General features: G+C 33.7%; 1 protein-coding gene across 1 annotated transcript; it reads right to left on the reverse strand.

Annotated features, from left to right (window-relative positions):
* Positions 1–5,383: 5,383 nt before the first annotated feature.
* On the reverse strand, positions 5,384–16,431 carry LOC149536803 (uncharacterized). The gene is made up of 4 exons (XM_089806351.1): positions 16,343–16,431; positions 7,489–7,546; positions 6,225–6,324; positions 5,384–6,065 (listed from the first exon to the last, which is right to left on the reverse strand). The coding sequence occupies exons 1-4, from the start codon at positions 16,429–16,431 to the stop codon at positions 5,602–5,604; spliced, it is 711 nt and encodes a 236-aa protein (XP_089662477.1). The 3' UTR covers positions 5,384–5,601.
* Between the last annotated feature and the right edge of the window lie 710 nt (positions 16,432–17,141).

Below are 17,141 nucleotides of genomic sequence, written 5' to 3' on the forward strand. Positions count from 1 at the left end.
TTGGAAGCCCTAGATTATCCCTTGATAGGATTCAGTTATTGAAGGAGTAGAAACAAAGATTGGAGACCATTTTGCCAATTGTTTATCCTTGCTGGTCTAGAGACCTAATTAATAGGCTTAAAAATAGGTTCTAGCTAAAACTATGGTTATGGGTGGAAACAAAAGTTAAGATTTTTGAATTTGACAATGTGCACAAGTACCTTAAATATTCTCAAGGTTTTTTGTGGGTTCATTTGTAGAATTTGCGATTTTTAACACCAAACAATGAAATCGAACCTAATAGGCATGTGGGCAATTAGGTCTCCTAGTGAATTGGAGACCAATTGAATTGGTGAAGGGTCTAGAAGGGTAGATATAGGCTCAAACTGACTCTATATGGTTAAGAAGGCTAATAAGTGTCTAAGAGAATGTGTGGAACAATCCTAGGCAGAAGATTTGCATTCTAGGGGGGAAGACTAACATAGAGAGTTAGGTATTTGAGGAACTAGTTTGACTAGTTCAACTTTGCAATCTTAGAATCCTTCAAATATCCACTATAAATAAATGTTTAGAGTGACTCTAGATGGTTAAGAAGGCTAATAAGTGTTTAACAGAATGTGTGGAAATATACTAGGAAGAAGATTAGCATTCTAGGAGGGAAGACTAGGAAGGGTAACTACAAGGAATACATTATCAAGTGGGAAGGAATACCTAATTGTAAGGCTACTTGGATGATAGAGGTAGACATTCTAAAACATGAGGTCACCACTGAAGACCTCCTAGCTCAAGAGACTTGAGATTTTGTCCTAGGGGAGTATGGTGCGAGACATCTCCCCTTTTCATGCTTTTAGGTGTGTTTGGGGTTGGTTTAGTTGTTTTTGGGTGTGTTTGAATAAATTAAAATGGGTTAGATGTAAGGTTGGTCAACCATGTGTTTCTAAGAGCCTATAGTGCTCACTAGGTGACAAGTTACTAAAAGTTGCTATTTTGGCTTAGAATAGTGAAACATTTCTATTTTAGTGTAGGATGGGATTAAGGAGTTTTCTAGGACCCTATATATATTATTAAGGGTCAAGGTTCAACCACTCAACTATCAATTTGTCAAAATGGGCCAAAATGCTCATTATGCAAAAAGTTGTTTGCAATTTTGAAAAGTTGCTCAAACAACTTTAACAACTTTTGCAAGAATGGAGCAATTTTTGGTTAGATCAGTTATAACCACCCATGATTGGGATATAAGGATGGATTTAATGCTCGAAGAAGGTTAATGAAAATGTGGGTTGCAATTACTATTTTTTGCTCCTTTGTATGGATAACTGTGTCAGTATTTTGCTACAACTGTAGTGTTTTCTTGTTGTAAATAGCTTGTACAGATTGGTTGAGTCAATCAGGATCCATGGGAATGTAGATAATTTCAATATTTTTCTATGTCAATAAGTAGTTTTCTTTCAAGTTACTAGTGTAAAAAGTTAGGATTTTTGTAGGTTTCAAGTTTTCAAAGGATAGTCACAGTTTTGTTTAGTAAGAAATGACTCTAACCACTAGTGGAAATGAATGAAAACATGGGGAAAGTGGGGTTAGAGTCTATACATAGTTTTATTTCTCCTTTTTATGTTTTTTCTACTAGGTCCTTGGATCAAATGGAAAGCTCTATGACTGACTGTTGAGAATAGGTGAGCTAGGATAGGGGCAACAATGCTTTGCCACATGCACCTATAGCCTTGTGGAAAAGGATGAATAGTTTTTTTGGAATACCTAGATAATCCCCTAACAAGATTTAGTGGTGGAAGGAGTAGAAACAAATATTGGAGACCATTTTGGCAAGTGTTTATGCTCATTGGTCCAAAGGCCTAATTAATAGGCTTAAAACAAGGGCTTGGATGAAACTATGTTTATGGGTGTAACCTGAAGTTAAGATTTTGGAATCTGATAGTGTTCAAAAGTACATTAAATATTCTCAAGATTTTGTATGGGGTCATTTGGAGAATTTGGGAGTTTTAACACCAAACAATGAAATCAGGTGTAGTAGGCATTTGGGCACTTAGGTCTCCTAGTGAATTTGAGACCAATTAGATTGGTGAAGGGTCCAAAAGTGTGTATAAAGGTTCAGAGTGACTCTAGATGCTTAAGAAGGCTAATAAGTTTCAAAGGGAATCTGTGGAAAGATCCAAGGTAGAAGATTGATATTCTACGAGGGAAGACTAATGAAGAGGGTTAGGTATTTGAGGAACTTGTTGGACTAGTTTAGTCTTGCTATCTTGAAATCTTTCAAAGATCAGCTATACCTTGGTGGAGAACTTGATCCCATGGATCTATGAGATCCTAACAAGACTAATTGTTGGATGGTTAGAGAAAAAAAGGAGCATTTGGGAGAGAAGAAAACCTAGGATACCAAATCCTCTACATCATTTAAATAATAGATTTATCATTTCATCCTTTGAGGTTTTATGTGATCATTTGACTTGAGAGAAAGCTAATATCTATTATTTTGTTTCTCTCATAGGCTCATAGACTTATGCATTGGTATCTCGACCATCTTCAAGGACAAAGGAGAAGAAACATTAATCTCATTCTATAGAATATTAGATTGATTCTAGCACTCATAGTTGATCAGGGCCACCTCCTCCTGGGGGGGTAAATCAAAACTAGAAAGATGAAAGTGTGCTTATTTCAATAAGCCTAATCATTATGAGTCTTATTGCTATGAGAAGAAGTTAGATGGCTATGCCAAATAGCTTTTAGATTTGACAACTCTCCTTTAGAAGAGCAACATTGATATTCCTTCTACTTCTCATAGATCTTCTTAATCATCATCATTTTAATTAGATGGTATATACATAGGAAAGGGTTGTGCACTATGTGCAACTACTATTCCTCATTCTTCTAGATGGTTACTAGATTCAAGTGCTTCGCACCATATGAAATCTTCTCAAGATGTGTTCTCTTCTTTTGAGGCTTATCCTACTCCACACATTTTGATGGGGAACAACATTGTTATGACTAAATGTGGGAAAGGTTCTATTGATATTGATGATGGTACTTTTCATGGATGTACTTTTTGTTCTATCTTTTTCCTCTAACCTTCTCTATATTTATCAGATTACACACAGTCGGACAGGAAAGACATTTGAGTTTGCACAAGATTTAGTGCATATTAGAGATAGTGAGACAAGTAATATTATTGCTATAGGGATTTTTTATCATACTTCCCTCCTATATTCCTTCTCACATTTTGGTCCACCATCTCCACTATCAGAGACTCACTCTTTTTTTTCACGAGCATCTATTGAGGTGAAGTCAGGTTACTTGAACTTATGTATTGTTCCTGAGACCAATGTTGTGACCTCTAAACCTCCATCTCCTCTTCATATTCCATCTCTTGCACGTGATTACTCTTCAACATTTGCTACTATTGCAGCTCCATTCATCGAGCCACCTACTACAATTATTGAGGATATACTAGAGGACAACCATCTCCTCTTAGATGATAGATTTACCACACCTATTATCCCACCTCCATTGGAGATTCCATTTTAGGATTCTCATGCCTTCTCCTTTGAACATCAACTAAGACTTCTAGCTACACCTTATATACATGGGTTTTATCATCGTTGTCCACTTCCTTCGTTTCCTTCAGATTGGAGCCACATTGGTATGTTCATCAACACGAGTTCTACCATTCTAGGGGTCTACAGAGTCTTAAGATTCTATCATGGAGGCTTCTATTGTACTTATGGTCTTGAGAGATTATCTTGAGATGTTTCAATTGTGCATCCTCTTCTATCTCTTTTGGGAGTAGGGTTTTTCCTATTGGATTTTCTCTATTTCTCCATTTCATAGAGATTTGATTATGATTGGGTACCTTATCAAGCCTTGTTGTTGGGACCAAAGTTTGCTTTCTGCATTGCATTGTAGTTTCCTTGCTCTTTCTACATTACTTGTAGCTAGATTATTTCTCATCTTAAGGGGGGTGTTAGAGAAAAAGGTTAATTCAATTTAACTTATTAAATTAACTTTTCTCCCTTCTCAAGATTTCACCTTAAGCACCTTTAATTTCTATTTAATAATTAATTGGTAATTATTAAATGGCATTTACCTCTTAGGGCTTCCCTTTTAGCATTTTTGATCTCCTTCATTAGGATTGATCAGTTGTAATTTCATTCATTCTATTTTGCACAAGAAAATACAATTTTCTTGTTTGTTGAGAAAACCCTTCTCTCTCTCTCTCTCTCTCTCTCTCTCTCTCTCTCTCTCTCTCTCTCTCTCTACTTTTCTTTCTTCCTTGTAACAGGTTATTTGCATGATATCTAGGGTTTGTGGATTTGTTCCTCATCAAATCTTACAAACATAGCTCAAAGTGATACTTAAATTACATTGGCTAAGAAAGAGCTTGCAGCCTCACTTGGTCAAGGTCTTCTTGTTGTTTAGAAGATATTCTTAAAATGTGTATTTGATTTATGTTACCACTATTTTATTTTTTTGTGTGAGGCTTAGAGTGGATCCCTTGACTAGCATGAAATTGGAGATTTGGATGGTACATTTAAAGGAACAATGTAATTAGGGAGGGAATGTTGGCATAGCTAGTTAATGTTGGCATAAAAGTCAATATTAAATTGTGTATTTCACTATTATTGTACTTATGTAATTTCTCAAATGTAGTTACATCAATTATATATTTTCTATATGTAAATTTCAAATGTTTGGAATGGACCATTGAATTAGTTGAGTTTACACCATTTTCTATCAATTTTTGACATGAAAAAGCATTTAACATTTTTCTCTAACATAAGATGTTGACTAAGAAGCTCTCAAGACCTCTATATAATGAGGCATCATGTATTGAAGGTGTTTATATGAACTTATGTTCAAGTGATGATGAGTATGAATTGATGGATGATATAGCATTTAGGATATATATATGTAATACTTTGAATTCAAATTTAAAAAATGATGGTGTCATAACACTCGAGTATTTTTTATTAATGTGTTAGTAATATGTGAGTTTGATTCTTCTTTACATATTCAATGAATTGTGTTAGAACTAGACTAAGAATCTAAAGAGTTTATGACTTATGTATTCCCTTCTACCTTAAATATTATATTTAGTAAAAATAATAATTAGACAACTTGCAACCAGTATTATCATAATTGTTATTTTAAAAAGATTCATATTTACTAAAACAAGTAAAAGAAAATAATAAATGTTTAAAAACTAAATGTTACTCCAAACTTTTATTGTACCTTACCATTATCATTACATAAAAAAAATATAAGAATTTACATTAGATAATTGCATAATAAATCAAAATTCAGAAAATGTATACCATTACATAGGAAAAGATTTATGTTAGATAAATTCAGTTTTAACAGATGTTATAAAAAAGCAAGTTCAAGAAAGGTACCCTTAACACAAGAATTTATGACATACCATTTCATATGAGAAGATTTACATTGGATAAGTTCAACAATAACAGATAGTATGAAAAAGGAAGTAGACAAGAATTTCTAACATAGCGTAGAAGATTTACATCGGTCAAGTCCAAGAGCACACCTCAGAGAACTGAAACAAAACAAAACAAACTGATTGCATAACAAAGACATCTACACCTAAAACCAAACAATTTATGCCTTGTGGGCCCCGATATATTTGCAGACGGCATTGACCGCTACCAGAACGTACGCAGTGGCTGTCAAAAATACAAATAAGTAGAAAAGACTTAACTGAACTGAGCGAATGGCAATTCCATGGGCATCTGGGTTTCCCTCTGATTTTAATCGCTCTTCCTCTCCAATTTTTTGATAGACGATGTAAGAGACCAGTCCAAAAATGATAGAAAAAACGAACAAACATATCATAACAGCCAACAAATTGGTGAGGCTATGCCAATGAGTGAAATAGAGCCCAAAAAATGGGAGGGAAAGCCCAAAGAGTGTTAATCCGCAAGTGATATACTTCCACTTCTCATCTTTTATCTGTGTCTCATGAGAGGTTGGTCCGTTTGTATTGGCGGCGATATGAGGAGTAGGAGGAACTGCTTCAATATCGCTGTCATTTTCTTCTGATTCAAATGTTCTGTCCAGAGCATCTGCTTTACATGTGTACAATATTATATTGTGAGCTTCGGAAATCCTCTATAATAATATAGTTTTGCTATTACTAAACTGTTTTCATATAGTTTCCTATGTATAATTAAATTTTAAAAAAGCAAATGAAAAAAATCTTCACAAGGATCAACAGTACGTACCCTCTTTCATAGGCGAAGTGAGTTCTTGGTCCATTGTTATAGTTGCAGGACTCCCTTCAGCAAATTGTGCAAATTGATCGGAAAATATATGAACTTCAACCTGAATACCAGTTCATTAATATACACATGATCAGTACAGCATTAGGTATAATGCAGGCATTAAATGGGTAACATGGAAGAATATATTAACTGATATATGCTTTGAAACACATGGTCTGGTCATGAATTTGGAATATTTGGTCAGAGGTTTCAACTGATTCAGAAGATGCTCTTTCATACATGATCGTACAAGGGTGTGGAGGTTAATGATTGGAGATATGAACAGGTAGATTGCATCGTGTAATCTAGCCTTTGATTAGGGTACAACTCAAAATATAGTCCTCCGCATCCAAATGCCAATCAGTATAGTGTAGACTATACTGTAAACAATGGCTTCTTGAAAGTTATATATAAAACTCGGTGAATATTGAGAAATAAACTAAATGATTACAGTAGTATCTGAGTAACAAAGTAACAAGAAACATATCAAAGGAAGAAAATAAGTTTTTAATATACTGTAAGTTATAATGAATATTGAGAACATGAAGTTTGTCACATTTCATGAAGATTGTGGTATTTGAGTGGAATTCAAATCATTCTTTTCCAAATGCAATATTACAAAATAGGGCAAACACTAAAAGTTATTCTACAAATCTCCTGGAGAGAGAGGACAAAACTCAAAATGTAAACAACTACACAATCATTTTGCAGCTTTGGATCAAATGGATACGAAACAAATTGAAGGAAAGAGCAGTTTGCAGAACTGCTTAAACATTATAAGATTGATAAAAAATCACTAATAACTATATCATTTTTAGATTGCTGGATTTTGAGAATTGGAGTTGTCCAGGTCTATCTAGAAGAATTATGAAAAAGAGAGATTTCTACAAAGAAAAGAGACTGGCGTTTAACATATATATATGAACCTTTATCCAACTCAAACATTACAGAAACTTCTTGATCACATTACAAGAGACCAAAAATGTATTCGTGTTCAGCTGGAGATAATGGTAGCCAAATGAATATTAATGGGAAATTCCAATTTAAAAATTAAGCTTCTCCTGCAAAAGTATGCACACAGTTATCTTCATGCTCAACACATCTCTATTTTGAGCAAGAGTTCTGTGAATCAATCAAAACCTACACCAGAAAGATAAAACTAAAAAGACCAGAAACGCTTTAAATGTCTGAAATTTGACAAGAGAAGGGAAAGGAAAATGCAGACCTTCCAGAGAGACGTTTGCCGTGTTTGTTGATGAATTAATTCATGGCATCCAAAAGATCTATAAATACCAAAAATTCAATGACCGACAACGAAAAGCTTACAAAACGTATGAGTTTAGAACTCCCTTACCAATCAAATCGGCTGATGTCATTGCTGATGTGCATATTACATGTTCATGACAATCAGAATGTGGATAAAGTATTGACCACCCATTTCACTCAATCCACATTTGACTGATTTATAATTCGGATACAAATAGTTGATGGTTGCTGTCAATTTGCAAGGCACATTTTCATTATATAACAAGGGACAAGGCATTGGGGTCAGAAATAGTCAGTCATTAGCCGAAACGTGTTCTAAAAACAACATTCAACTGTTGCCGCACATTTCAACCAGACAAATGTCCTCGCTCGTCACAACTCTCTATTTAAACATTCTATTCAGGAATCTCTTTGGTCACAGCTGACAAACATTCTCTTTGGTCACACCTGTCAAACATTTCTAGAAGATTACATGCACTTGGGTCACGAAAGATTAGCTCAAAGGTGACACTTGAGTAAACATAATAGTATTAACATTTTTCATGATGAAATCATCAAATTCAAATTAAATTTTTTTTTTTTTTTTTTAAATTTAAAAATATTTTATTGTACTAATGTATGGACAAATAATAATAGTTGCTTTTCTTTACAAAGATTATAATCACAAAGACGGCCATGTGTATGTAGCGACAACAGTGACAGGGTATTTCGATTAGTTGAATGTGACAGTTTTCTGGTATTTATTAATTAAATTAAAAATTAAAAAATTGCTGAAATTCTTAATTCAGTAAATAGAACAGTTTATCTTATCAGATAAATTTGATTGATCAGTATGCAAGCTAAGGGTACACATCTTATGACTTTAGGATTTTAAACTTTTTCAACAATACAAATTCTTTATTATAAGACAAATATAAATTCTTTACTAAAGATTTAATAATAATTCTTTTATATGAATTAGTTATTTTATAAAATTATTTTTTCCCAATTTAAATAATTTTAAAAATTAATTTATAATATAATGATTTTTTACTCCTCAAGAAAAAATTGTTGTCATTGTGACTTTTTAAAATTTAAAAAAAAAAAAATTTCATACAAATTATTATAATATTACTCAAGATTCTAATATTTTTATTATAATACATGTCAAACAAAATGATAGATATATTATGTTGCTTCAAATCTTTCATCTCATTCATAAAATTCATAAATTGATTTATTCAAACAATTTTGTAAAATAAATCACATTTATATTTGAAGACCTAAACCGTATACCTTATGTTAGGATTAATGAGACATAAATAACAATTACATGCAAATATATCCAATATCAGAAAAAAGAATAAAACATACAAAAGAGAACTCATGAAACAAGATTTAATGTGGCCCACCCAATTGCTAGACTACGAGACCAATATTCTTATTATCCATTGGTTCCAACCTGTTTATAATCTGCAATCCCCTACAACTCAATACTGTTGCAAGAAGCTATACCATCTCATCATAATATCAAAATCCCTAACCCTAAGCCATTTTATACAAGAATTTTTTCTTTAGGTTTAGAGTCAGTTATAACAAGTCGATCCAACAAATAGCCAAAAATAGCCCTGAAGCTTGACAAAGATACACGAAAAGTGTATAGTACTTCCATGATCAGTCACCACAAGCTAATAGTTTCCCACTTGGGGACTAATCAAGCTCCACACAAAACAACAATCTCTCACTTAAAGACTGATCTTGTAGCAATAATGCTACCACATGAGACTCCCAATAGATCGAACCATTGTGGACTCAACTGTTCCTTTATGTAGTTAAGTCTAGAAGACCAACTGAAGCTGAAGAGGAGTTCAACTTCTCCCTTGTTACCACCTTTCTAAATATATTTGTTGTTGGAAACTACAATTGGAACAATTGTAACTATATCAACTAAGTGATAGTTATGGAAAAACAATATGAATGAGAAAATATAGTAGCAACTGAGCGCAGTAAAGACCAAGTGAGTTAGTGTAAGTCGAGTGAGACAAAACAATAGAGTTCAAGCTACATAGTGTTCATTGAACAGAAGAACATAGTAATGATTGAGTTTCAGCAAAATAATAATTTGTAAAATAATTGAGTTTAAGACCAACATAGTTGAATTTTTGGATTGGTCAAAACACGTAAATAATAAGGATTGATGAGCTGGTGTATTTAATGCACAAATTTACTTTGTTATGTAATCAAAGGAAATGATTTAAAGAGATGTTTATAGAAGTATCAAGAAAGGAGTATAAGGAAAAAAAATATATTAGATTTAATGAACTTGATTGAACCTAATCAAACCCTAAGATCTACAGTGATGTTTAAGTAGCAAAAGATCAAAGTTGAGACTAATATTTAGAATAACTCACAGGGGTGTGAATCAATTATCCTCATATCCAAATGTACAAATTCAACTTTCAATAACTTCAAACAACATAAACAAACTCATAAAATCACTCAGTCCATACAACAACTCATCAACAACTTAACATTTTGTTCATTACTTAACTCTCTGTTCACTATATGCCGACTAATAATAAATAAAATAATAGTAAATAACATGCATCACACATATAAATATCACACATTTTTGATATCACGATTTAATGTAGAAACCCAATTTGGGAAAAACCAGCAAGTAACATGCTACCACTTGTCACTCTTTTGAAGTGAGCTCGGTTAAGAGCCAACCCTACTAAAGGTTACAAAATACATTGTTAGGTGTGACCATGTCAAAGGATTTACTCACATTGTTAGGAGTAGCCTTGTTAGAGGACTTTGGATCATTCCATTAGAATCTCGCCTTGATTAAAGGATTTAAAAAATGACTATTAGATCAACCTTGATTAAAATATTTTCACTGCCACAATAGTTAGAAAGTAACAATAGGTTCAATCTTTAAGGACACAACTCACTTTGTAAATTCAAATCTCCATTCACTTATTTACTGGTTCATTGACTAGACTTCATTAACATCTCCTTCCCTTATCTTCTTGGAAATCCTTCAATCAATCACACTTCACCAATCTTCTCACTTTTCTTTTGTTGCCATGTTCTTCATAGTTTCTCCATAAGATTGCCTATCAACAACAAATCAACCTAAGAAAACACACTTATGCTCCTTACATAGGTATCTTTGATTTTTTACTACTTAAACATCACCTTACATCTTAGGGTTAGGTTAGAACCATTTAATCTATCCATCGTTTTGTCCTTCTACACTTTTCTTGGTATTTCTTAGTATTTCTAGAAACTCTATTTGAGTATTAAGTACACTGACTCATCAATCATTATTATCCACATGTTTTGACTAATCCAAAGTTCAACTATCTTGGCATTAAATTTTATTATTTCACAAACTATTATTTTGTTGACACTCAGTTATCACTGTGTTCTTCTGCTTCGATCAACACTATTTTATCTCACTCAACTTCCCACTCAGTCTTCACTATGCTTGATCACTACTTCAACTTTCTTGCCCATAATTATCATGTTAGCATGAATGTTGATGGTATTCCTTTGGAGAAGCAAATTAAGAATTGCAAAGTTGGTTAGCATGATCAACATGTTGCATTCATGACTATTTTTGTCATTGATGTCAACATAGTATTATTTCTACAAAGAGTGGCATAGTAGCAGATAGAGAACAATGTCATATGGATTATGCATTGATAATAAGATAAAGCACGATTGAAGATGTGCTCTACTATTGACCTTATGGTCAAATCATTTGTCAATTAGTGCCTAAACACTTAATCATTGGGTCAGTTTCATTCCTACCGAGTTTTTTAGGGTCTATCGAGCTTCACAAGTAGAAAGTAGTGTAAGCCAAGCTTCATAGAGTCTACCAAGCTTCACAGTGTAAACCAAGAAGGAAATGGGGTTAACCATGCTAAAAGTGTCTACTGTGCTAGCCATTTTAACCAAGTAGAAGGAAGGTATTGTTGATTGAGCTACAGTGCCAACCAAGACCTTCAGTATCAACATAATTCGCTAGTCTTCATTAAGTCTTCAATGTTAACCAAGTTCATGCTTACTCTTGAGTGATCAATATGGACCAAGCACTAGTTTTAACTGAGTGCCAAAGCTTGCCGAGTTGATAGTGTTGTCAAGTGTCAGAATATCACCCAAGTGGTCTTTAGAATCCTAGTTAAAACATTGAGATGACTTAGTGAAGATTATTGAATTTGGTATTGTAGTCGACTCCATAAGGTAATTATTTGGATTGATATATATCTAAGACATCTTTTCATATCCAAGTGTGTAAGAGTATGTGTATGAAACAAGCATGAATGCAAATTGAAGAATAAAGGCTACAAACAGTATAAGGAAAAGAAAAGTCTCATCTATCAGATCAAGGTGATCATTTCTACATCAAAGGAATCTCAATCAACAAATGGAGTTGCAAAAGAAGAGATCAACCACTAGTTTTTCCTAATAGGTTCATCAGTCAAATCCTCTAACAAGGTGGACTTAACAGTGTTATGTTAAATCTCTTAGCTGAGTGCATACTTCATTGTATTGTATAAATCCTTTTACAAGGTGGATCTAACAGTCCTTATTGCTCCTAATAGGGCAAATCACCAGAAGTGATCATTTGTAAGCCTTAACCAACCAACTTTATACTGCAATACTAAAGCTTGTGGGTATCATCGTCACTGTTATTTTACTTTATATTTGGAAGGTTTCATGGTTACCAATCATTGTGTCAAATCTTATGAATGTTTTTTAACTTTTAGTCTTTTATCCATGTAATTAGATTAGATTATCTTAAAAGGGATTAATTGGTGAATTGAAGTTGAAGTTTTATTGGTTCTTGATTCACCCCCACCACCATTCAATTACCTCACCTAGCATGCATTTCCAACAATTGGTATCAAAGCATTTGGTTCTCACATCAAAAGTTTATTAGCTTCAAAAAAGATCAGAGGCAATGGAAGTGTATAGACTTGAGAAAGCTATTGAAAATCAAATGTTGGATTTTCAAATGGCCATGGAACAATTCAAGAAAATAAAGGAGTAACTCTCTTAATCCTTGAAAAGAAGAAAAAACATAGCAATACATATGAATTACAATCTCTACACAGAAGAAGGAAATGAAGACATTTTCCAAGATAGAAGTTCAGATGAAGCTGATGCAACAATAAAAGACCTACTTAAAAATAATCACACTCTTCATGAAGAAGTTTGAAAGCTAAAAAGAGAACAAGAAATTCAATCAATTATAATGCGTGAAGACATGGAACAAAAGGACAAGGAAAATGAAGAGAAGTGATTGCTAAATGAAAAGATAGAAGATGTTGGCTCTTGATTCAATAGTGATTTTTACTACCTTTTTAATGTGAGAAAACCTAGGAATTAGCTAGAAACCATTATAGGAACTCTAGAAATCACAAAGAGACATAGTTAACAAGACATTTAAGTCTTCTCCACTTTGAAATTTGCAAGATTCAGCTGGTTTTACCATAGGAATTCAAATTTATCTATTCTTCATATCAAGATTTATAACATGAATTTCAATGAAAACAGATTATTAATCCTTATTTCTTCTAATTTGATGATATTGAGATATGGCAATCAACTATTTTACCAAACTCTAGACATCATGAATCAAGTATAGGTTGACATTTTCACACATAATTAACATAAATATAAAAGATTGATTTATTATAGTATTCTGCATTATGGAAAACATTCCATTCGAATCAACTCACAAGGATGGCTAGTGCCTTATCCATTGGGATAAACTCACAAAGACAAAATACCTACCACTGGATCCTATCTATACACTTTGTGTAAAGATTTATCTATATTCACTTTTAGATCTCATACTTATCATATCTTCACCCAAAACTATAATGTTCTTTCAATTTACACTAAGGATTTACATAATCCATTAGATCTTCAGCAAAAGTGAAATTAAATATAATTCATAGTGAATTACAACTGAAACCCAATAAATTATTGGATACAATTGATTACTTGTGTGTTATCTTTGATGTTACACAAATGTCATATTAGTTTCAGTCAGTGTATTCCAAGCTCACTTGGGCAGTGAAGACAAACTTCTATGTCTACCAAGCATTTATGTGTTTGCTTAGTTTAAAAGGTAGTGTCTATCGAGTTCACTCAGGTGTCAAAGGAAAGTCTGTAGAAGACGACTGTTAACCGAGCTCACTCGGTTAATGAAGGAAAGTTGGATGGAACTAGTGCTAACTGAGCTCACTCAGTCACCAAAGGATTTTCACAAGTTTCTAGTGTTAACCAAACTTCTGTTGGTTAACACATGAAGTCATTTCTAAGTTAGTGTCTACTGAGCAGGGTTCGCTAATGAAGGATTTTCTTGGTTTAGCATATTAAGCTTAATTGATTTATCTATTGGTTCTAGCCAACTAAGATGATAAATATTAATTATTCTAATTTGTGTTTGAGTTGACTTAACAATGTGGACGATACAAGTATAAAGTCAAATTGTGAATGTCAAATGAATGAGTGTGTGGACTGAATTGAAGATAATAAGCAAAGGAAGTGAAGGATGAGTTGAATATCATTGTGGAGCTGAAAAGATATATTCAATCAAGAAGGATCAAGTACAAGCCATAATAGAGATCTATAATTAGGAAATCAATTGTATTCAAATCAAGTCATCTCATTGTTACTCTCAAACCATTGTAGTAGTGATTTAAATCTCTTAATAGAATTAGCGTAACAACTATTTGTAAATCCTCTACCAAGGTAGCAGTTCTATTAAATTGTCTCAGGACCTCTAACAAGGCCACTCCTAATAGGGTCACACTTAACAGTGTAACAGGGTTGGCTCCTAATAGAGCTCACTTTAGAAGAGTGAAAACAATAACTAGTTGCAATTGGTGGTTTTCCCAAATTGGGTTTCCACATTAAATCTTGGTGTCAAATGTGTTCATTCTATTTAATTTTATGTGTTTGAAATTAAGTTAAAGTAATGGTAATCACATATGACATCTAAGGTTTATATGCTAATATTTACCAAGCAATCATAGTGTTTACTGGGTTAGAACATTTCTTTGTTTGCCAAGCATCAACAGTATTAAGTTTTTAGAGTTTATTTTTATATTGACATCTAAGGGATCTTGGATTTATTTTAGTGGTAACTAATTCACCCCTCCCCTCTTAGTTACTCCTCTCATATTTCCAATAATTGGTATTGGAGCTTTTGGTGCTTGTAGAGAAGGTTTCAAGGACCTAAGCTAAAGATCAAGATGTCTTGTAGAAGAGAGATTCCCAAGCTGAATAGAGACAAATTTTTAGCATGACAAGGACTAATGAGACTACATCTATGTAGTATTAGTGATTCAAGTTGTAAATATCTTCATGCCAAATAAAAGACTCCCACTAGAACATTACTAGTTGAAGATATTGTTGAAAAGAAGAACCATAACATCATGATGATTGATATTGCTTCTGCTCTCAGTTATGCTGAATTTGATGAAGTAAAAGATTGTAAAAAAACTCATCAAATATGGACCAAACTGAAAGATATCTATGGAGGAGATGAAAATGTAAAAAGAGCCAAAGTAGAAAGCCTTAGAGGACAATTTGATCAAATGAGAATGAGAGAAGATGAAAACATTGTAAAATATGTGGAAAGGATCAAGGCCAATGCAAGTGCAATCAAAGCATCTAGAGGAGACATGAAGGAGGAAATTGTTGTACATAAAGTACTAAGAACTCTTCTTCCTATTTATGCAATTAGGTTGTCTTCTATTTAAGAGATGAGATGTGATCCAAATTGCAAAATGTCATTGGATGCTCTAGTTAGAAGATTGACAACTTTTGAATTAGATAACTATGTTCATGGTTCAAAGAATATTGAATCTATATTCAAAGCCAAGCTCACACTCAAAGAAAATGGAAAAAAGTCAAAATCTAGTCAATTAGGAAGTGAAGAAGATGGAACATCAAAAGAAAGTTTAGAAAGTGATCTTGAAGCTATTGAAGCCCTACTTGCAAGAAAATATTTCAAAAGAAAAGGAAAGTATTGTTAGAGTAAATAATTAATAATTATTTATTTATTCTATTTACTTAAGCTTATTTAGGTAAATGCATTTATTTATTTATTGTAGCCTAGGAGTTTGTTATAAGTTGTTGACAATACATGAGTTTTTTCTCTCCTAAGTCATACTTATCCTCTCACCTTGTTCGAGGACTTTCCACCTTATGTGGATGTATGCTTAGTTGTCACACTTATCTCCTAGCATCTTCTAGCTTGCTCTAGAAGATTCATAGAGCTCTTTCTATTCGGGCTCCCTCATTGTATTTTCATAACATTGCATTCTATTGTAGATACATTTTTTCTTGTCTTTGCATATTCTCTCTCTCATGTCCATTTAGGGTTTTTCCCTTGCTCCATGCTCTTCTCTCCTTAGCTTCTCTTTGAAAAGTTTTTGCATGCTGGTTATCTTGGGCATCTTTAGAGTTGGATTTCATCAACTCCAACATGGTATCAAAGCCTCCCTATTGCTGCTTCATTGAAGGATTTTTGAAGCCATGATTCGAAGTCACAAACCCTAATTTTTTTATGCATTTTTTCTTCAAATCATGGGAACAAAATTTTTTTGGAGCACTTTCAGCCCAAATGAACACTTCCATTGGATTCAAAAAGCTGTTTGCAGTCAAGATTTATATAAAACTTGTCGATTTTGGAGACAGGGCTTCGGGAGGAAAAATTTTTTTAGTCTAGGCCCTATCATATGGACTGTACAGATGATTTGGCATTTAAAAAACTAAAAGAAAGCAGTGTCGGGCCATGCCACTGTGGCACCGCCCTGCGCCCACCGTGGGGCTGCTCGTGCTCCACCCGCTCCTCACCAAGCCCTAGCTGCGCCACCCTAACTCCACCCATATCCTGTCACCGCCTGCACTCCACTTCTTTAGTGGCACAACCTATATCCTCTGTTGTGGCGCCACCTTCTCTCGCTGCTCTGCCAAAGTTCTATGGCCTCCACTCCTCTTTGATTGGTGTTTTTGGCCCCCCCTCTACTCATCTAGTCAACGTGCCAACTCAACGGATTTGTTGCCCAGTCAGCAACTGTTGGCACCTTGCCATGTCGACGCTGCCGCATCACCTGCCACACATCCACCTGCCATCTTTTTTTGTTGCGACAGCTTTTGGGCCATCAAATTTAATGACATGCTCTGCTAACATCAACATGATGTCAACACTACATCATCAGACCTTCCCCTTGCACCTGTCAAGGGTCATTTTTGACCTACCTTTAGTTTTTTGGCCATAACTTAAGCATACAAAGGTATTTTTCCAATCCGAAAGAAGCACCAAAAAGATGGTTTTGAGACAAAGACATTGGTGTAGGTATTTTTAGGTTTTGATGTATTTTTATTACCCTTTTTTTAGTTAAATTTCAAAGTTATTTTTTTGACTCGAGCATGCTTTTCTTTTGTGTCCCATGTCAGTTTTTTGAAAATGTTATATTTTTGAAAGTTAGTTCTGTCATCTTTTCAGAAATGTGGTCCTCTTCCTTAGATTTTGGCCCATGCTCTTTTTATCATGTTTTTGGTGTTTTTGCTATATTGTGGATATCTTGGGTGTTTTAG

The sequence above is a fragment of the Cupressus sempervirens genome, chromosome 10 (assembly GCF_028749045.1).
Source record: "Cupressus sempervirens isolate cs-2001-9-10 chromosome 10, ASM2874904v1, whole genome shotgun sequence".
In the NCBI taxonomy this organism is placed as follows: Eukaryota; Viridiplantae; Streptophyta; class Pinopsida; order Cupressales; family Cupressaceae; genus Cupressus; species Cupressus sempervirens.

Coding starts and splice junctions, on each gene's coding strand:
- LOC149536803 (XM_089806351.1), bottom strand. CDS start 16,431: ATGGGTGGAGTTAGGGTGGCGCAGCTAGGGCTTGGTGAGGAGCGGGTG. Junction 7,547..16,342: donor GGGCGCAGGGCGGTGCCACA/GTGGCATGGCCC, acceptor TGGTATTTATAG/ATCTTTTGGATGCCATGAAT. Junction 6,325..7,488: donor GGCAAACGTCTCTCTGGAAG/GTCTGCATTTTC, acceptor ACTGGTATTCAG/GTTGAAGTTCATATATTTTC.